At 42.4% G+C, this 21,923-nt stretch overlaps 1 protein-coding gene across 4 annotated transcripts in view; it reads left to right on the forward strand.

Annotated features, from left to right (window-relative positions):
- WDR11 (WD repeat domain 11) overlaps positions 1–18,261 on the forward strand; it is a 131,232-nt gene extending 112,971 nt beyond the window's left edge. For 3 of the 4 annotated variants that reach the window (XM_040436021.1, XM_040436022.1, XM_040436023.1), the window contains 10 exons: positions 258–366; positions 1,652–1,714; positions 3,234–3,299; positions 4,378–4,525; positions 5,253–5,348; positions 6,286–6,451; positions 11,523–11,620; positions 13,698–13,843; positions 15,697–15,776; positions 17,233–18,261. In XM_040436021.1, coding sequence (XP_040291955.1) covers positions 258–366; positions 1,652–1,714; positions 3,234–3,299; positions 4,378–4,525; positions 5,253–5,348; positions 6,286–6,451; positions 11,523–11,620; positions 13,698–13,843; positions 15,697–15,776; positions 17,233–17,387 — 1,127 coding nt within the window. In that variant the 3' untranslated portion in view covers positions 17,388–18,261. The remainder of the gene's footprint in view (positions 1–257; positions 367–1,651; positions 1,715–3,233; positions 3,300–4,377; positions 4,526–5,252; positions 5,349–6,285; positions 6,452–11,522; positions 11,621–13,697; positions 13,844–15,696; positions 15,777–17,232) is intronic. The other variant, XM_040436024.1, reaches the window with a different exon arrangement.
- Positions 18,262–21,923: the final 3,662 nt, after the last annotated feature.

The following is a 21,923-nucleotide window of genomic DNA, read 5'->3' on the forward strand; positions in this document are numbered from 1 at the left end:
TTGAGAGCGCAAACATCAAATCAGTCCAATTTTTGCTTACCTTGAGGATGAGTAGTGTAAGGTGTCTGCCCCACGTCCTGAAGAAATAACATGCCCGCTCTCCTGAGCTGAAAATGCTTGTAAATGGAAGGATTAACTGCGATAACCGCCGACTAAACAACATTCAGCAAATAAACACACTGCGGTTTCAGACTGGAGAGGAAATGAAATACTGAATACATAAATGGCTGTAGAGTGATGGCTGTTTATGTTTCCAGATCCCGTCTGGTGTCCATACCTGCTTCTTCCAAGATCATCCCTCGTCCTTAAAGCCTTTCTGTTGCACCAGCCTTGGGGAGAGAAGCATTCCTTAGATATCTCTAGCACGTAAGTGGATTTGTTTTTACATTCACCCAAAGTGACTGTAATTTCTACATTATAAAGCTGACATTTATTGTTATACACGAGTCTGCACAGTAAAGCCAACATAGCACTTTGTATTTCTAAGTTTTTCCTATAGGAACTTGTTATCAGGTTGCCTGACGTATCATGGGCTGTTCGTCCATTTGTGACTACAAAAAAGGGGGCACACATCATGTTTTTGTAAAACTGCAACTTTACTCCTTTTTACGCCATGCTTGATTTTTTTATTTCAAAAACAGACATTGTGGGAGCCGGCTGGGCTATGGTGGTCTGGCATGTATACCAAAATTTACACTACAACACTGGCTTAAATTATACCTGACATTTTCGGCACCTCAAGCTGGTGTAGATTTCAGTGTCAGGTGCAGTTTGGGATTGGAACCTAATTACTAAGACTGGAGTACAAAATGCTAGTCTTAGTAAATCAGGGCCTATGTGTCTGCAGTACGTAGAAGCTCCTGTTTCATAACTTGTTCAGGGCTAGATAGGTATATTCAACCCCCAGAATTTGACGGTAGTAGCAAAAATGACAGTTATTTCTCTTTTTACACCGCATTTGGGTGAAGAAATGTGTGATGGGAAAGCTTCTGATTCATAAGCTGAACATAGGACACCATTTACCCAACACGGGTCAAAAAAGTGTCCTTTGGCCTCCATCATGCCAGTGTGGGCAGTGATACTTTTGCTTTGGGCCTCGCATGGCGTTCTTCTTTTTTTCTCCATTGAGACCAGTGGCCAATGTATACCACTGCATGGTTATAAAGTGCTGTATGCTACAGAATGTTTGTGATATATGCCTTCAATGTATAGCGCAAACACTGTGTGAACATAGCCTTATGGACATTGGAGAAGGAAGCCTGAAACTAGTTCCAGAGACTATGCCAACACCTAATATTACATATCATCACAGTCCTCTCTTTGGAAAGCATAGGCAGAGGCTGGTGACATTATTCACAGGCGTCTGCCTGCCCTCTCCATTCTGCCGCTCCCGGGGGAGGATGATTGCTGGGTCACGGAGTCCCAGAGCTTTACATGGTATCTAATGACCCTTCCAATCCATGGGTAAAGTTGAAAAGGTTCTTAAAAAATCAAAAGGGTGGTGCCGTGATATTTGATGTATATTAGGTAACGTCTTTTACCTATGTTTCTTCCAATTTCAGAACTAATACTGCCAAACTGCAGAACTAGAAAGTATGATAATTGAGAGAGTAGCATGATGAAAATCATCTTGTGTGTGTTTTCATTAAAGTGACTTCCCAGAGCACGATGACATCAAGAACCTGATCCAGCAGCAAATCAACGCATTGACCAAGTGAGTGTCACCAAGTTTGTGTGATGCACTGAAAGAGAAATGGGGAGTCAAATTGCACAAAAATGTTTGACTTTTGGGGAATTTACACCGCTCTTGCCACTTTTAAAAATGTATGGGAAGAGGGTGTGTGTTTAGCTATGGTAATGTGGTGTTAGCCAGATTTATCAATTGCGAATCACAATATTACGCCTGTAAAAACTGGAGTAACATCTGTAAATGCTGTTTTTTAAAAATTTGCTACATTTCTCAAACAACATAGACCAAAAAAATCACAGAAAATGTGATGGACAGGAAGGATTTTTTTTGTTTGTGTGGTGTATGCTTGAGGAAGTGGCACCTTCAAGTGTGAATGCGCTCCTATTTTATCTTGGGAGTAGCATTCCTCTGCACTTTTGCCCTTCCTATCTCATAGACCGCCTTGATTAGGTGGTACATATAGGTGTGCTTGCTCCTCCTCCCATCGGTTGCCTGATGCACATGGAGGTGACTAGGAGCAGCAGACCATATGTGCGGCGTCTGCGCTCCTGAACATAGAGGCCCAATGGCTTAGGTAGGTTTAGTGTGGGACCCGCCTGACCTGAGACCACCTTGGCGCTTGGTAGGTGGGCACAGATGTGTTTTGATCAAAATATATTGGCTAAGTGTCTCAGATTTTATCATATCAGAGTGAGGACTTTGTCCATATATAATGCTTGCATCTACTTTACTAAGGGCATTATTACCTTATTTCTGTGATTTTCTTCATCTATCAAACAACGTGGTACGTTTAATTAATGTGATGCCTGTTAAGCCAAGGTAGACTCACCCCTAAGTGTGTGCTATAATTTCTAATTATTTAGGTCCAGTTTTCTCCCTGCCACCATCCCAAAAAGTTTTTATTCATTAAATGATGAAATTGGGTCTTGTGGGTGTCTTTTGGTTAAATTAAATTGTGCCCCTCTTGGAGATAGGGAGTCATGTGAACGGTGACAATTTTTGTAACAGACTTTGGAATATGTTGGGCTACATAAGGAACAACAGGAAATTATTCACCTATTACTTGAGAAAACATAATAATTAAAAGAGTTTTCCAAAATCTTTTTACAGGTGACCTAACCTCTGATGAAGATGGCTGCGTCATCAGTATCTGATTGTGGGGGTCTGACATCCGGGACCCCTGACAATCAGCTGTTTGAGAAGGCACTGGTGCTCACAGAAGGCACTCTCTGCTCATAGAAGTAAATGGGTCTCGGCTACGATACCAAACATAGCCACTATCAAACGGTATCGCAGCTCAGACCCATTCACTTCTATGGGGCTGAGCTGTGCCTAGGTCATATGAACGTGACGTCACATGGCCTAGGCGAAGCTGCAAGAAGGCCGCGGCAATACTGGGAGTGCTGGTTCCTTTTCAAACAGCTGTTGGACCCCCACGATCAGATAATGATGACCTTCAGACACCCCTTTAATATACCATTTACCTCATTGAAAGCATAGAAAAAGTAATTCTATATACCATCTGTTACACTTACCTCCATAGTGATATAAAGGATCTTATCCTGGACCCGGAGTTCACTCTCCTGCAGAGGTGCCTACTGGTTGCAAGGTATAGTAAAGCATGGTGTGGTGCTGTGAAAGCCTTAGGTTTAGGTTTCAGGTGGGATGTTGATTTGATAACCCCAGTGTTGGCTACGTCATTGCAATTTCAGACAATATTAGGATTGCCGGAAGAATCCCGTCATATAATTCCTTACAGTTAAAAGGAAACTTAAATTGAACATTGAACAGGACGAGCTGATCAGATTGATGTATAGCTTGGTGGGAAAACATTACAACTTGTATGTTATTAATTTTTATTTTGGATTTTTCTTTGCCCAGGAGTCCAGTAGACGGTCCTATTCAGTGACTGACAGCCTTTCCTGTACCAGTGTAATACAGGTATAGCTGTCATTCACTAAGGAAGACCAACCCCAAAAGAAGTGTCCAACCTCTTGAGGATACAAAAATCGGGGCTTTTGACAGACACAAATCCAGACATTTATTCAGACATTTTCAAGATCATTGCTTTCTATCAAAGATTGGAAAGATTTTGTTTATATTCTGTTCCTGACCCCGTCTTACTTACACAGCTGATGGGCTTGTTACAGTGTATTAGTATAGGCATCCCTCTATAAGTTAAACATCCCTTTAAATGGGTTGTGCCAAGTTTGGAGGTTATTCCCCATTCACAGGGTAGGGGATAAGTAAATGTTCGGTAGGAGTCTGATGATAGGACCCCCCAGCCCCCGTCCCCCTCCCGGGGGTCCTGTTCGCTAATCCTAATGGAGTGGCAGATCACGCATGCACCCTGCTGCTCCATTTATTTTCTGTGGTACTGGTAGAGATGGCCAATTGCTGTACTCAACTATCTCCAGCAGTCTCATACATAATAAATGGATTAGCGGGGCCCATGTTTGACGCAGGACAGGTGAACAGCACCTAAGTTCTCGGGATCGGTGGGGGTCTGGCCGCTGGGATTATTTTGTTATCCGCTATTCTGTGTATAGGTGATAACTTTCAAACCCATCTCTTTAAAAGTATGAATAGCGTTTTTGTATTTAAAATGTCTTACAGTATTGTTTGTACAGAAATTTTAATTAGAAGGTAGTGTAGGCCTTGTTTTAATAAGATTTTTCCCTTCTTAGGTTATATGGCGATGAGTCTGAGCTTCATTTTTGGACTGTGGCATCTCATTACCTTCAGGTTTTCCAAAGTGATGCACCTCACGTCAGCATTTCAGCAAACCCCTTGGACATCTGTTATGACCTGCTGTGTGAGAATTCCTATTTCCAGGTAACAGCAAAAATCCAGCCTATTTGCTCTGGTGTGTACCAGCTGAAGGACTGACCAGGCGATTCCTCTCTACATATCTTTGTTCATGCTCACTACAACATGGAAAATTCAAGAAAAAGTTAATTGGGTAAAAGTAAAATATAATATACATGTGCAGATCTGTATTATGGTCATGGAAACCAGCAGGACACCCAAAAACATGACCATAGGTGGTCTGAGAGATGCACCATGGAGAGCCAGACAGCAGTGCATCACAGTTTTTCCCAGATTGCTGTACCTAATATTTCTGGCAGAGGAGGATGACTTTAGAGGACAAACAGAGTTATAGTGGGCACCTTTCCAGCCTGTGTAAACAATAGCCCCAGAAGCCCCCCATAGCTTCATACAGTGGCAGGAAGTGTCTGCGTTGCCCCGTACCATGTTACCCAGTGCTTATCCAGAACCCACATCAGGACCAGCTTTCAGCCTGGAAGTTTCGAGATCTGTGTAGACACGGACAGTCAGGGATCAAACCAACCTGTACTTTAAATTGCAAGACTGGAGCCTTTCCTAGTTGGCTATGACATTGTAGAACTGGGGATCCAGACTGATTATGGTACCCCGAATCTGTATCTATAACTGGAACCAATAAGAAATTTGTGTGTGCATAACGGTAAAGCTAGTGAATGTATCACAGATTTTTTTTTTTGGTCTAAGCTTCTGCCTTTATGTCTTCTTTTACCTGCAGAAATTCCAGTTGGATAGAATTTGTCTGCAAGAGGTGAAGCGTTCAAGCTATGAACATACAAGGAAGTGTGCAGACCAGCTGCTTCTCTTAGGGCAGGTACATATTAACTGTGATAAGACGCTTTTATAGACCAGGAAGTAGTGATTGTGATGAAACTATGGGTTTATCACTAGTATGTACTGAGAAACAGAACAACTGTGAAATCATATACGGAGAGCCCTCTGTGGAAGACCTAGGTCACAGACCAGATTTCCTGTGACAGATTGTATCTTGGAGAGAACCACTCCTTTAGAAGACCATTTTTCAATGCAATTTTGGGTGATCAGTTTAACTGCAAGACATACAAATTAGGTATAATTGCAGCATATCACCAAAATCCTTGTGTCATAAAAATGTCCACCCCTGACCCTCAATAATCAACCCATTTGGGATATATACAGGGCAGGCGATAAATATTAGTCCAGTCGGGGGTATGACCAGTGAAACTACAGCCCTTCTTTATAATGGGGAAACCCAGTCCTCTTTTTCTCCCTACTATCGAAGTTACTGCCTCTCCATACAACTCTTTGGGAAATATGGAAACAGCTGATTGAGCCCACTCAGCAGTTTCCGTACTTCCAATAAAATTGTAAGGATCAGTAATTAGCATTCTTGGCCTGTGCTCTGTTGAACCACTTTTTCGGATAGGTGATAATGTTAATGGCTGGCATTCTCCTTTAAAGGGGTTCTCCAAGAGTAAAATATTGATGACCTATCCTTACGATAGGTCTTTCATATCTGATCAGTGTTGGTCCGACACCCATAAGAGTCCTCGGCACTCCTGGGAGCACTGCTGTCTCTTCTTAGGCTATGTGACTTTACGTTCATCTACCTTATGGCCTATAAGCAACTCAGCCCCATTCAAGTGATAGGTCATCAATATATTCTGACTGCACAACCCCTTTAACAGCCAGATTGTATCTGTAGAAATCACAATGTGCATGCCAGATTTTGCTTTACTTTTTGCCAGTGAATTTATTTATGTCTTCTACAGACAGACCGAGCTGTACAGCTGCTTCTAGAAACCAGTGCTGACAACCCACAGTATTACTGCGATTCCTTGAAGGCATGCCTCGTTACCACAGTTACATCCTCTGGACCCTCCCAGAGCACAATTAAGTTGGTAGCAACCAACATGATTGCCAATGGGAAACTGGCAGGTAGGGCTTGAGGAATTTGTGAATGGCTGACGCTGAGATACACATTTTACTGCCACCACAATGTCTATGTTAGTAACGATCTGTCTTCTTCATGAAACAGCTTTTCTCATAACTCCCTGCTATTCCTCTGGTATTATTATTGCAAGTTTGTGCTTAAATTGACAACTGGGTGTTGGGGGGCGAGTTGGCGCAAAGTCTGACACTATCCAATCAGTGCCGATAGTAGCAGACTGTGTAGGGACACACATCTTTGATAAAGGGAATAATAACACCTAGTTCATATGTTTCTACGAGGGATAACAGATAAGCGGCACATTGCAGAGAAATAAGAAAAGATTCTCTAGAATTGTTATTTAATAAGGAATGCAGGTATCTTACTAATACAGACGTGGCAGGAGTGGTGACAAGTGAGCACAGTCGTACTCAGAGCAGGAAACATTGGCATTTGGAAATAAAGAATCAGGGTATTTAAAGGGAACCTGTCACTTTGAACATGGTGTGTGAGTGGAAGACAGCATGTTAAAGAGCAGGAGAAGCTGAGCAGATATATAGGGGTCATTTATTAAGACCAGTGTTTTAAATCTTAATAACCCCATGCGCTGGCGGTGGATCCGTCAAAGTTATGAAGAGGCGCCGGCCTCTACATAACTTTGGTACATCCGCTGCCGGTCAAAATGTAAGCCAGCTTCTATGCTGGCTTAAATTCAAACAATTTTCCACGTCTAAAACAGGTGTAGAAAATGATAAATGGGATGGGATTGCCGTCCCGTCCCCGCTACTCCACATTTTTTAGACCTGGAGTGAGCTGGAAAAAGTTGCAGATTGCGGCACAAATAACTTTTGCACTGCAGTCTGCAACAGATATATGCTAGAAAATGTATATGGCATATATCATTTAGTAAATGACCTATAGTATTTTAGGATTCAGTAAAAGTTGTTCATTCTGGGCTAAGGAGTCAAGGAGGTGGTCCTATCAGTGATTGACAGCCTGCCCTCTATGGCTGATAGGATGGACTACTTGATTTCAAAGCCCAGAATAAGCAGGAATTTAAATCGGTGAAATACAAGTTTTACTGAATCTTTTCCCATAAAACTATATTTCTCGTATCATTGGGGGACACCGAAGACCATGGGTATAGCTGTTGCCATTAGGAGGCGACACTAAGCAGAAAAGTGTTAGCTCCTCCTCTCAGCTATACCCCTCCTGCAGACACTGAGCTAATCAGTTTTAGCTTAGTGTCCGTAAGAGGCAGACATGTTTTCCTGCTGGTCTACCAACGCTTTTCTTTTTTTTTTTTCAGGTCCAGGCTACAGGTGGGCTCTAACCACCTGTTTTCCCCAGTGGGTCCTCAAGCCCGCTGCTCTTTCCCCACCTCTGGAAGACAAGGAGGAACAGTGGATCTCAAATCCACTGTTACCCGCCAGCAACAGTGTCACCTTGTCTCCTACTTCCAGAAGTGTAATTTTAGCAATTAACCCTTGGAGCTCCCGTCCTATTTTGGGCCTAGTTCCCATCGTCCTATAGCACTACAGTGGGGCCAGTGGCGCAATGGATAGGTGGTGTGCTTGCACTCCCGCTAGCTACATACGTCCTGTAGCATCGGCGGAGTAGTTGCGCAACCAGTAGTACTTGCACTACTAGTGGATACTGTACATCATGTCGTGGTCCCCCTCTTTCCAAAGGTGGAGTAATTCCCCTACCTCTGGAAGCTTCCGCCTCTATCGCATTATCTGTCTTTCTTAGGTGGAGTGATTGCTTGCACATTGACTACCGCGACTACTCTCACTTCTCTCTTGTCGCATAGCATCCCGATCCAGGGGTGGTCTGATTGCTGGACACGGTTCCTACAATTGCCTTATCCCCCATCTTACGTGGTATTTTGGCACTACCACTGGATACTGTGACTACTTTCACACTATCCCCTTCCTCAGGTAGTCATTGTACGGATTGGTGTCGGGTGCCTGCGTGGCGGCCTCTGTCTTCCCTGGGTGTTGATACCTTTCCTCGTGCCTTAAGTCCCTATGGGACCATTCTAATTTTGTTGCTGTTTATTGGTACGCTCGGCATCCACACTCCTTCAGTAGGTGAAATGTCTGCACTGGGTGCCAGTTTTCTTCCTTCTCAGGTGGAGTATACGCTATAACCAATTCATGGTGGCTACTGCTGTTTGACCTCATTTTTAGGTGGAGTCCCTCCTCTGGTGAGGCCACGGGTGCTGGTATGGCCTCCCCCTATGAGGCAATCTTTGGCTGGCTGTAGATTTTTGGGCTACTGTGACCCCTTCCCGGGAAAAGCGGTTGTGTTCCTTCTTCAAATGGCGACAGTTACTGTGTTCTGGCTACAGGATGCATTGTCAGTGGGCGCGGCACTGGGGGTTCTTGCCAAATCCCTTTCCTCCATATGGAGTATCGGCCCTAGCTTTTCGTGTGGTTTCTACAAAACATTTCTCCTTTTGGAGGTGGAACTTTCTCTCTCGTTGTAGCTGTGCTTGTGTCTACGTTTCCTTCTCCCGCAGTTGGCACTTTGCTCCTGTTCTGCCATCACTGGGTGTGGTAGCTCCACCAAGCATGGAATGTATGGTGTTCTTGAGACAGGGGCTGAGAGGTACACTTATTCCTTATGACTCTGGTCAAATGCCCATACAAAGCCATGCTGCAAGTGATGCGTTTGTTCACTCCTGGTGGGCATTAGTACAGTTTTCTGTACCTGGTAAAACCTACCGATTTCTATGGCACTGGCTTAGAGCCTTGTTCCCTTCACATGTAGTGCATTGCCTCTACCATCTGCTACGGTTTGGGTATGCACTTATCCGGTTGCATATGGGAGTTGTCTGCATTTCTTCCCTCGCCAGGTAGAGCGGTCGTACTGTCCTTATTGTCACCACAAATACTGGTTCTCTACTGAGCCACATCAGCCTCTTCTACTTCTCCCCTTCCGCAGGGTGAGTAGTTGCACTTCCCCCAGATGCTGTTTCTGCCTGCTTGGCCAGTTTCCATAGCCATTGGGTTATCGTATGCCCTCTTTTCTGCTGTGGAGTCCCTGCGTTGGTAGTATTGGTTCCTTTCCCAGTTTTTTTCTGGGATTTTGTGGCGTTCGACATTCACACTCCCTTCCTGGCACAATACTTCTACCATCTCTGGTTCCTGTCTGGCTGTTTTGTACATTCCTCTGATAGCCACATTCTCTTCTTCTTTTGGCGGAGAAGTCGTTACTGTCTGATGGGTTTACACAACCTTCATGTTTTCAGACATCAACGTCGCTTCTACCTGTTCCCTTGGACTAGGTAATTTTTTTCTCTAGTTTCCGGTTAGGTCTGCCAGTCCAGGCAGCCTTTCATAGGTGTCAGACGGCTTCTCTCCTCTCTGGTTACAGAGCTTAAGGTCCTCCTCTACATACCTCTGCTTTCCACATTGTCATTTTCCTTGGGGAACACTCTTATGAGGCAAACCGCTTAGCCGTAGATCTCAAAGGGACGTTTTTTTGATCCCGGAGGACACTCTTTTCCTGCCAGGTTAACCCCTTTGTTTTGTTTTTTGTTTGTTTTTTGGGTTGCTCTTCTCTCCCTCGAAACGTTTTTCTTGTGGGCCATGGTCATGTCAGACATCCAGGTTCTCTAGCCCTGACTTGTTCATGGTCTTGCTGAAGTGTTCTTCTTCTCTGGCAGTCTGGTATGCAGTTCGGGGTTGTTGCCTTCTGGCACCCCTACTTCTTCCCCCATGGGGGGCAAGATTCGTCACGTCTGCAGTTCTTTGTCCCTCGGTTTCCAGGCACCATTTCGTGTCTGTTGATCACTCTAGGGTGTTTTGTTTCTGGTGTACTGATCCTTGGGTATCACTTCTTTAGAAGTTTTCTGGGCCCAGGATTTGTTTTCTCTCTTCGGTATTCCTGCAGTCGCTCCGTTTGTTCTGGTGACTGACTTGTTTTCTTTCTGGTCCATCTGTGGATATTCTGTATGCTCTCCACTTCTTCCGAAGTCTCCTACGTCGTGGCTTATGTCCCCTGTGCTGTTCTTCTTCTGCCCAGCCGGGGCCTCTGTGTATTCAGCCGCTCTCTGGCTGGTCTTCCTGGGAATGGCTCTTCCTGCCCTGCCCATTTTTTCAGGGTTTTTTGGTGTGTCCTTCCCCCGTCCTTCTGTGCTGGGCCTTATGACAGGTTTTGGATTCGTTCTGGTCTTGTTCTCTCCCCATGGTACTGCTCTTTAACGTCCCATGGTCTTCTGTGTTCCCCAATGATACGAGCGAGAAATGAGGATATTTTGTGCTTACCTGTAAAATCATTTTCTTGCTGAGTTCATTGGGGGACACAACTCCCACCCCGTAAGTACATTGCTGGCTCTCCTTGATGGGTCCCTCCGTTTCTTGGTTCTGACCCATCTCCGTATTTCTTCCTATTTATTGTTTTCTGATGGCTTCTCCTGGCTGCTCCTACTGCTTTCGTACAAACTGATTAGCTCAGTGTCTGCAGGAGGGGTATAGCTGAGGGGTGTCGCCTCCTAGTGGCAACAGCTATACTCATACACTCTTCTGTGTCCCCCAATGAACTCAGCGAGAAAAGGATTTTACAGGTAAGCACAAAAAATCTGATTATCAATCTGCTCAGCCCCTATCTTTAATATGTTGCCTGCAGAGTACTTTACATTTTCCTGGTGACAGATTCCCTTTAGATATAATGGAAAGTGATTATTAATCCTTATGACTGGATAGGGTAGGGATTTATTTTTGATATACTGTAGAAAACAAGTGATGTAAATTTTTTATATTGTTTCTCTTTTTAAGAGATACGGTACATTAATAAAGGTGATTTATCAAAAAAAGAAAATCCTTATGACTGTTTGTATTCTAAAGCGATATCATCTTTGTAATATTATAGGATGACTGGATTTTTTCTATAAGAATTGTATAAGAATTCATACAAACATAATTATTGCTGAAAAAAAGCAATACATAGATAAGAGGTATGATAGACTTTGAAAATGATGCTGAATGCAGTGCAGTATTCCGTACAAATAGCAGACTATAATAGGATACCAAAACTAACACTATTAAATTGGTTGTCTGTCTGTCTACACAGAGGGGGTGCAGCTGCTCTGCCTGATAGACAAGGCTGCAGACGCCTGCCGCTACCTCCAAACGTACAATGAATGGAACCACGCAGCCTGGCTTGCAAAGGTGAGTACTGCAGATGTTAATGGTCAGGTACATTTATTATTTATCGCTGTCAGGTCGCTTTAATGTGGACACCCCACAGCTATAGGGAAGCAGAAGGATCTTATGTTGAACTAAGTCTGGTTCACTAGAACAGCTGGAGGTGAGAACATTACGGCCATAATACACACCCTGAAATGCACCTGTATTATACCTTGGCCACAGTGGTTCCATTGTGATGCTACAGCAAATGACAATTTGGGGTGTGTTCACATATGTTTTTTGATCTCTGGCAGACTGTTATGGCAAAAGAACAGACTGCTGGAGTTCACTGTATCTGGCATAGGTGGATCCCGTCGTGCACTGCCAGATCAACATTCACCATGATGGGATCCGGATGATTTCCAGCTTGTATGTTGGCTTTTGGCCAGACAAAAAATACTGCATGCAGCACTTTTTGTCCAACCAAAAGCTGCCATATATGCCTGAAACTGGTGGTATCCTATTCTAGTCAATGGCGATCTGATGGTGCATGGCGGTATCCAGCTATGCCAGATACATTGAAATACAGAACAGACTTCACAACCCATATATGAGCCTGGCCTAAGGTAATTTGTTCATAATGAGATAACATCTTAGGGCTGTATTACACCAACAGATTATCTGACAGATTTTCCTTACCGTTGTTGCGGGATGCCACGCTCGTATGTGAATTACGAGACTGCAGCCCAGAACACACAATGGATAGCAGAGCTGTGTGCATAGTGGCTATATGTCGGAAAATGGAGGACCTGTCCCGTGATCTGTCTGATGTCATATGTACAGTATGGAGCTATTCTCGCCTACAATCCTTTGCACATATGGCAAGCAATAGAAGATGCCTTAAGTTTTTGTCTATTTGATCCTATATGGAATAAAAAATTAAAAAATAAATAAAATTTGTTCTCTCCATATGGCTTTCGTAGGTACATTAAGGGCCCATAAATTTGTATGTCAAGGTTGCAGGTAGTTGGAATATGGCTGAGTGCGTGAGGCCTTATACTTAAAGGGGTTGTCTCACTTCCGCAAGTGGCATTTATCATATAGAGAAAACTAATACAAGGCACTTTCTAATGTATTGTGATTGTCCATATTGCCTCCTTTGCTGGCTGGATTCATTTTTCCATCACATTCTACACTGCTTGTATCCAGTGGTTACGACCACCCTGCAATCCAGCAGTGGTGGTTGTGCTTGTACACTATAGGAAAAAGAACCAGCTTACAGTATCTGTGCTCCCATGGTCCCGGCCACCAGAGAGGCTGGCGCTTTTTCCTATAGTGTGAAAGCACGACCACCACCGGTGGATTGCAGGATGGTTGTAACCAAAGAAACGAGCAGTGTATAATGTGACGGAAAAATTAACCAAGCCCGCAAAGGAGGCAATATGGACAATCACAATACATTAGTAAGTGCCTTGTATTCATTTCCTCTACATGATAAATGCCACTTGCTGAAGTGACAAAACCCCTTTAATGGATAAAAGCATAGACCAGCAGCTTTAGGAGGTGTCCTTCACACACGTTCTGGGTTTTACAACACTAAAACACTAAGATATGCCAAGTATTTCAAGGGTTCTTAAAGGGGTTGGCTAGTATCTTTACTCACTGCACATGTGCTGGGAACCCTCGATCAGCGTCCATTTTCGGAAAACAGCACCAGCAAGCAGGTGAGCAGACCTGGATGTAGACATGAATTATTCGTACTAAATAACATGCCAATACTGATGCTTATTACTGGCTGCATGCCTGTGCTGTTCTCAACCCATGTGCAGCTAGTAATAGATACTGGCCATCCCCTTTAATGGCTTTTTTATTTTATTTTTTACAATTGTTTTTCGTGTTATTTTGTAAATTCATTTTAGCTCTGTAAAGAAACCAGAAAAAAGGTGAATCCTAGAGCATGCTGCATTTTGATAAAAATGCCACTTCTCCCCCCAAAAATAACAGTAGAACAAAGTGCTATGTAACTAGGCATACTTATATTTCACTATAGGCACGAAATGTTGCGGAAATGGTTGTGTGTGATTTGAGGGTCACACTGTTCAACCTTCTTCTTTATCAGGTGCGACTGAATCCGGAGGAATGCGCCGAAGTCATGAAGCGTTGGGTGGACCATCTCTGTTCACCACACGTCAACCTGAAATACAAAGCAATCCTTGTTCTCCTCTCTCTTGGCTGCTTCAGAAAAGTCATTGAGATGTTACACAGGTAAAGTTATATTTTCTGCATAGAATATTTGTTTGTGCAGCGGTTATAAAATTATTCCCATGTTATGCTGTACCCTGAGCAGCGGATCAGTAGCACAAGACTAGACCTCCAACAAAGTTGGCATTAACCCCCTTGCTACCCTAGACCATAAGTAAGCTGGCACCGACCTCTTCACTGCACTAGATCATTTGACATCTTTTTTTTTTTTACTTTTTTCCCCCCGTTGTGTAAACTTGAGCATTTGTTATATTCTAATGCAGGGATGGCCAACCTGCGGCTCTCCAGCTGTTGTAAAACTACAACTCCCACCATGCCCTGCTGATAGCTGTAGCCAGTCTGCATGCTGGAAGTTGTAGTTTTGCAGCAGCTGGAGAGCCTCCGGTTGGCCATCCCTGGTCTAATGCATTAAAGTCTAGAAGTGTCTTTAAAATCCCAAAAAATTCATATGACACCTTGTTGCCACGGTCAGTTTTGACCATTATGACCATTTTTTTTTTATCATTTTCTTCATTTTCGCCGTACTTGAGCCTTTATTTTATTTTTCCATTAACGTAGCTTTGTGAGGGCTTGTATTTTGCCGAACAAGTTGTATTTATTTTTTTCCAGTGGTACCATTTTCATGTATTTATTACTTAATGACTTATTAACTCTCTTTGGGGGCTTATTTTTTGCAGGACAAGTCATATTTCAATAAAACCAATTTTGCAGTATATATATTCTAAGGATGGGTTATCAGTATCTAAGTTCTGGAAAACCTTCCCTTTTACCTTCTGTCACTTTATCCTGATGTCTGTTTTTGTGACTACCTGCATTCCTCATGTGATAAGAATTCTGGAGCATCTCATTCTTATGACCCTTTTTTTGTGCCATTGCTGTATTATTCCTTCTAGAAGTTGACTGAATTGTCTGCAGGTCTAACTGGATGTTACCAGGTAGGAATGTGTCCCTGCACAGTCTGACACTACCCAACCCGTGCTGACTACACAGGGACACCCCCCCAGCTGGTAACACCCAGGTTAATCTTTCTTGCAGACTGCTAGCAATTCATTCATAAACTTCTAGTAGGAATAATAGAGGAATGGCACACTATATGGTCATAAGAATTGATGCTCCAGAATGATTATTGCATGTCAAATGCAAGTAGTCAGGAGAGCTGACAGGTCCGCTTTGAAACAATTATGAGAAAATGAGGAAAGATTGTATTTTTATTTTTTTTTCCTATTTTTGACCAGTTTTCCCTGAATAAAACCCACCAAATGTATTCAACTCCACTACAATTTTATATAATCAGAGAGATCCCTGTGTGTCCTGAATAAAAGTGAAACATTTTGGGGTAGGCTGAGAAACCGTTTCCCTTTAGAAGGGGAAGGCAATCCAAAAGGAGAAATTTTGCTCTGGTCATGAAGGCCCAAAGCAGGTGGTCAGTGAGGGATCAGTAAAGGAGAGGTCAGGAAAAGGTTAATAAAGGGGTAACAGTTTGTGTGCATTGTAAGTACAGTCTTATAAGATGAAAGGCATTTTTCCGACCCCAGACCTCGATATTACTGTGACCTGCTTGGCTTTTCTCTGAAACAGTGCTACTCCGGACTCGAGGCTGTGTCTGGTCATTTTCAATTGAATAGAGTTTGTTCCGTTTCTTACGCAGGATTGCACAAGGAGTGACATTGTGGAGGAGAAAATTTGAAAAAGATGTTGCAGGCATTGAATCCAATACGGCTTTACATAGCTATTTTATGTAGATCCTCAATAGCAGCTGGAGAACAGCAGGTTATCGGAGTCTGAGACTGCTGATTGCATTCCAGGGGATATTGCTTGTATTTTTATAGTCAGAGACTGTCTCCCTTGTTTTTCAGCTTGCGTTGTTTTGATCGCGCTGCCTTGTTTTTGGAAGCCTGTCTGCAGAACTCGGCAATTGAAATCAGCGTTGAGACCAATATCCTTTTATTTCTTTCTAAAGGCAACTTCAGCCCTTCAATTTAGCTCAGCAAATTAGTTATGTTTTAAAGGGGTATTCCCATCTGAGACGATGGGGGCCGAGCCAGCTATCGGGTATTCGCGGCGGCCCCATAGAAATGAATGGAGGGAGGCTGCGCATGCGCAGTGCGCCCTCCACAACCTTCAGGGTTCCGTTTTCGGTGTAGGTGCGGGTCCCAGAGGTGGGACCTGCATCTATCAGACAATGGGGGTATATCCTAGTGATATGCCACCATTGTCTGATATAGGAAAACCCTTTTAAGTGTTAAAGGCAGTGTGGCGCCTTCAACTCAGTTTCCTCTATGTAGAGTAGAGGCCCTAAAACATAACCATACCTCTCTTGTGAAAGTCCGGTCCTCTGATCATGAGAAATGTTTCTTTTTATGTTTATGCAAATAAGGTTTCCAGTGCACCATGGGTGGGACTACTCAGTTTGGTGCACCTGGCGTCTCCTGTGTTATTGCCACCGGCTCAGAAATCTCAGGGACTGTCAGTCAAACAAGAGGAGAGGTGGTGGGTGGCATTACTGGGGGAGTGATGTGGCATCAAACAGAGCGGTCCTGCCGAAAACCTCATTTGTATAAATATAAAAAGGAGCATTTCTCAGGATTACAGGACTGGATTTTCACCAAAAAGTTATGATTATATTTTGGGACACCTGCCCAGCATGGCAGAATGCCTACTTTGAAAACGATTTTTGAGGTGAGTCTATCAATGTCATGGCCATCATTTGTTGAGACAACCCCTTTACATAAAATACTGCTTCAGTACTCAATATGGAACTTATTATTTTGAGAATGTTAAAGGTTATGGACATCTTTGTGGCAATTGCATTTTACTCATTTTGGGCTAAAAAAAATGTTTTTTTTAATTTTCTGCCATTTTTGAGATATAGGGGTTAAAAAGTCTGTTTGCGAGCATCACTTCTCATCAGCTGACGGGTCATGTGAAGCTTTATATCTGATCTCACAAACATTCATTATAGCTAAACTCTTATCAAACTGATAATATGGCCTAAATGAGTGTTTTATGAAGTCAGGAGATCAGAGATAAGGCTTCACATGAGCCGCCAGCTGACAGGACTGAGAATTGATATTATGCAAGCAGATTGATTTTTAACCCCTATATCTGAAAAACAACTTTTTAACATTTTTAAGAAAAGACTAATTGAAAAAATATTTTTAGTCTTTATTTAAGTGAGTAAAATGCAATCATAAAATAAATTGGCTCTAAGGTGTCCCTAGCCTTTAATCTGCATTTTACTTTTAATTTAATTGACTGATAATTAACATTTTCGATTTGCATTGACCATGATAAGTAACGTTGAAGGTTTGCAGGGAATTTAGCACTGCACTGGTGACCATGCAGCAGGTACTTTAACATTTATTGGTGGCTTTTCCTTAACCCTGTCTCACATAAACTGATCTCTGCAGTATTTGCGGATTATGCCCGTGCCCTCCGCTCTATAGGTTTTACCCAGGGATCTCTGCGTTTTGCCCAGAAGGCAGGAGATGCTGGGGCAGAGCTGGTGTCTGAGCTTCAGAGCAACAAATTCGAAGATGAAAAATGAGGCAAATAACTGAACAATTGCCCATCTACTGAAAACTGGAAGAATGAAGGAAACGTGGAATCACAATTACAGCAGATCATTGCACTCAGTACACCCTCTGCTATTCCCCTTGTTCCAGCTTGAATATTGAGCCTCTCCGTGCATTCTTACCTGTGTACAGTAAATGACACTACCTGACAGCCTTTCCAATATATTCCTTACTGTATGAACTACAGCACAGAATACTGAAGATAGAACCAGGAATGGCTATTGCCATGTTCTCCAGACAGTGTAGTATTGACACATAGGGCACCTAAGTTTAGTCCTGAGCAGGTTGGGTACTTACAGTTTACCTGATTTTCAGTAAAATAGAAATGAATTAAAACTATAGTTTAGAGTTCATTTGACTTATATAAACCCATCTGATGATTATCATAAAGAAAACCCCGCAAGTGATGTGTAATAGGCTAAAATAATTCTGGTAAGTTCTCCATGTGGGGGAAGTACCGTATGTTCTTGATGTACAGTTAGAAAATCAATTCATTGTCTCATAGGAGCTGCAGGCTTATCTTACATAAAAAGTAGAAAGATCCAGCTTCCGATAGAACAATATCCTTTATTTGATGCAGTAAAATCCATGACAAGACAGGTGCAGAATCGACGCGTTCCGGATCTTACATTAACGATCCTTAGTAAGGATCGTTAATATAATATCCAAATTGGTTTGATTCTGCACCTGTCTTGTATGGATTTTGCCGCATCAAATAAAGGATATCGTTTTATCGTAAGCTGGATCTTTCTACTTTTTATGCAGTTTACGTTGGCTTTGTTCTGGCTGTATCCGTGCCTCCGACTTGATACGCAAGGACGTCACATCTACACCCAGCGCAGGCGCATTGAGGATGAAGCGGCCGAGTGAGTGGCCGCCTCTCAGTGCGCCTGCGCCGATTGAAGATAGGTACGGCCGCGGCGCAGGCGCCAGATATTGAATGAAAACAGGCAGGGCCAGCGGAGAAAGATCCCGTCCGCTGGCCCTGTCAATCAACAAGCAGAGGGGGCGTCATTACCATCGGAGGATGCGGCTGCTACCAGCAAGTAGCCGCCCTACTTGCTGGTAGCAAGGTAATTTACATATTATAAAAATAGGGTTTTAGCAAATTCTACTGAACCAAAATTCTTATTTTACTTATGTATGGATAAATCGCAGTGTAGGGGTTATTATTAAGCAAAAAAAAAAAACGTTTAGTGGGCTGACAGAAGCCCTTTAATATAGCAGCTGTGAAAACAGATTGATAGTCTTTAATTCAAATTTCCTATTTCAAAGTTCATTCTTATTACATGCAGTGGAACAATATCAAAAAAGCTGTGAAAGTGGACATACTGTAAACTATGTGTCGCACTGGTAATGGCAATGCCCTTGTACCTGGGGATATTTGTGTAGGAAGATTTTTAAATGGGAATCTAATGTGACTCACTGGCCATGTAGAAGGTAAGTCAAATTGTGCAATAAATCGAATGTGCATACATGTTCGGCAGAGCTGAAAGTCCGTGTCCATTAGAAATCGGACATATTATTACTGGAATGAAAGATCTTTAGTCAATACACATCCAAATATAGCATGCGTATGGCTGGTTTTACCGTACTTAAAATCAATCGTTCTGGACCAAGAAATTCCAACCTGATGCACAGTAAGAAATGTGTGTATAGTATCTGTAGTCTTTTGCAAGTTTGTATTTTTGTACTGTCTTAGTCATCTTTTTCGTTGACCCAAGGTTGGGATTACACTTTCTTATCAAGGAGTTTTCCAATAAAGTGATGACATCATTAAAAGGGGGTTGTTACGAGTATATAATTTTTTTTTTCAAAGTGTAAGGCATACACTGCAAAAGTTTAAAATAGAAAAAAAAAAATGCTGATCCCTTTAATCCTCCACTGCTGCAGCATTGACAATCTGATCATCCCAAGCAGTCTTTGTATGCTTCCGTACGTCTGAACACTTGACCTCTAACCACACGACCGCTGCAGCCAATCAATGACCTCAGTGGTCTCGTCTGTCTATACAACTCCTGGTTAGACGGCACATGATCAGCTGCATGGAAGCATACCGAGACCGACGTGGGCTATCGGATCACCAGCACTGGAGCGACAGGGGATAAAATTTGTAATTTTTTATTTTAAAGCATTTCATGCAGTTTGAAAACAGTAGTTATGTCCGGGACAAGTCTTTGAACTATCCTGCAAGTAATTCTAGTTCTGGTTAGTAGATGCGATGCTCTATTGTCAAATTGAAAATTGTTTAATATTTGCTGTATATAGTGGAATATATATGATATTTTTGATAGGGATGCGTATAGAAATGCTTGGATATCATCGGCACTTTAAAGAGCATCTGTCAGCAGATTTGTACCTATGACACTGTCTGACCTGTTACATGTGCACTTGGCAGCTGAAGGCTTCTGTGTTGGTCCCATGTTCGTATGTGCCCGCATTGCTGAGAAACATGAAGTTTTAATATATGCAAATGATCCTCTAGGAGCAATACAGGTGTTGGTGTAACTCCTAGAGCTGCGATGGCTAACCTCCGGCACTCCAGCTGTGGTAAAACTACGACTCCCAAGATGCCCCCTTGCTTGGCTGTTCTTAGAACTCCATAGAAATGAATGGAGCATACTGGGAGTTGTAGTTTCACCACAGCTAGACTGCCGGAGGTTAGCCATCGCTGAATTAGAGCAATGAATGGGGAGATCTCTGGATCCATGAGAGGTACAGGGCTGGTTCTAGCTTTGTTAGGAAGAGATTGTCATGTACTGTATTTATTTTTTACATCAATCAATGCATAACCCCCTTGAACAGCTGGCCATGGCTCCTACCTAGCAGTCAGCAGTTTATCATTTTTATTAATATTCGTAAAAAAATTAAGATGTGATGGTTTGTACTTTAATGATTGATCATCTTTACCCATCTGGTTCCATTGGCATTACTGAAGAAGCCGTGATTTACAGGGACGTCCTAATTTTATTTTGTATTAACAGGAGAAATAAAATAAAAATTGGCAAACATGCTTGTATTTTTTAAAGAATTTGTATGGGAGAGGGAATGTGGACATAGTGTGCTACTTGTCATTCAGCAGCTGCTGTTCTAGTGACAACTCATTACTTCTGCCTTCCCCTGCACAGAATGAAAGTCTTGTGGGGTCGCCTGCAAAATGGATTTTTGGATGGTCCGCCACAGTCTCATTTAGACACATGCCTTCTCTGGGAATGTTCAGTAAAACAATAATAGATAGGGGTTAATCATCATAAAAGACACATTTTTTTTGCTGCAAGAGGTGTCATGGGGGTCAGTCAACTGCAAGGCTGTCCCGGAATAATGTCTGCGTACGTGAACACTGACTGTATCCTCTGTTTTTTAGGCATTCCATACCGAGTGTTTGTCATTTAGACTAATGTATTAAAAATATGAAATATTTAAATGTTATGTTTGTTTTGTTTTTTGTGCCTTTTTCTTTGTCGGATACAGCACCCCTTTGGGCTGGGTTAGGTATTGCAGCTTATCCCCATTTAAGTGAATAGGGCTGAGCTGCGAATAATTCCTATAGCTGTAGGTTCACATTCTGTTTCCTGAACAGGAGCATTTCTGATTGTATGAAATTGGTTGCTCTGAAATGTGCCTTAGTGTAAGAGACACAGACTGCAATAAAACTTCTCACTCTGAAGACACAAGTAATACATACAGTATACCGTAGCATTATTCTAGGAATACATCTGCAGACTTTTATTACAGACACAGCAGATTGCAGGGATGTGAAGACAAGACCGTGACCGGTGTCTGCATTGCACTGAGAACATATTCTGCCTAACACTTCCTACAAGTGACTGTTGGAACAATAATGAAAATTGGAGATTTTCCTAGCTATGGTGCTGGAAAATATACACGAGGCGAGCATTATGCGTTACTTTCTTTTTACTGAATCCGCAGCTAAAGAGTTAAACATTAATACATGAAAGAAAAAACTTGTTTAGGTACAACCTGTTTAGGTAACCAATAAGGATGTACCAGAGAGTATATAAGTAACATGAGGACAAACCCTGCCCTCTTTCTTTAGTAGTATACCATGGATAACAGTTAAATAATGAGGGTCACAGGAACAGGAATTTCTCTATCAATTTATAGTAGAGCTTCGGGTATGGAGAGTGAATGTCAAGAATTCAGAAGATTCTCGTGGAATGTTCTTATTCGGAGGTGAGGTAGACGACGGATATTTCCTAGAAGCTTGAATCTTCTTTTCTATTGTTGATAAGCTGAAAAATATATATACACGAGATAAGAGTATAGAGATGGGTTAAATAGGGTGGGATCAAGTTCAAAGCTTGTTATATATCACATATGTAAAATTATAATTTCTAACCAGATGAATAACATAAATATATAAATAAAAGAATAACAATGATTATGATATTATGCTAGTAAAGTCGTTGAAACATGAGAAGAAGGATGGAAATAAAATGTTCGGAAGGTAGACTCCGAGGACCAGTTAGCAGCTTTAAGAAGATCAA

The sequence above is a fragment of the Bufo bufo genome, chromosome 6, assembly GCF_905171765.1.
Source record: "Bufo bufo chromosome 6, aBufBuf1.1, whole genome shotgun sequence".
NCBI classification, from domain to species: Eukaryota; Metazoa; Chordata; class Amphibia; order Anura; family Bufonidae; genus Bufo; species Bufo bufo.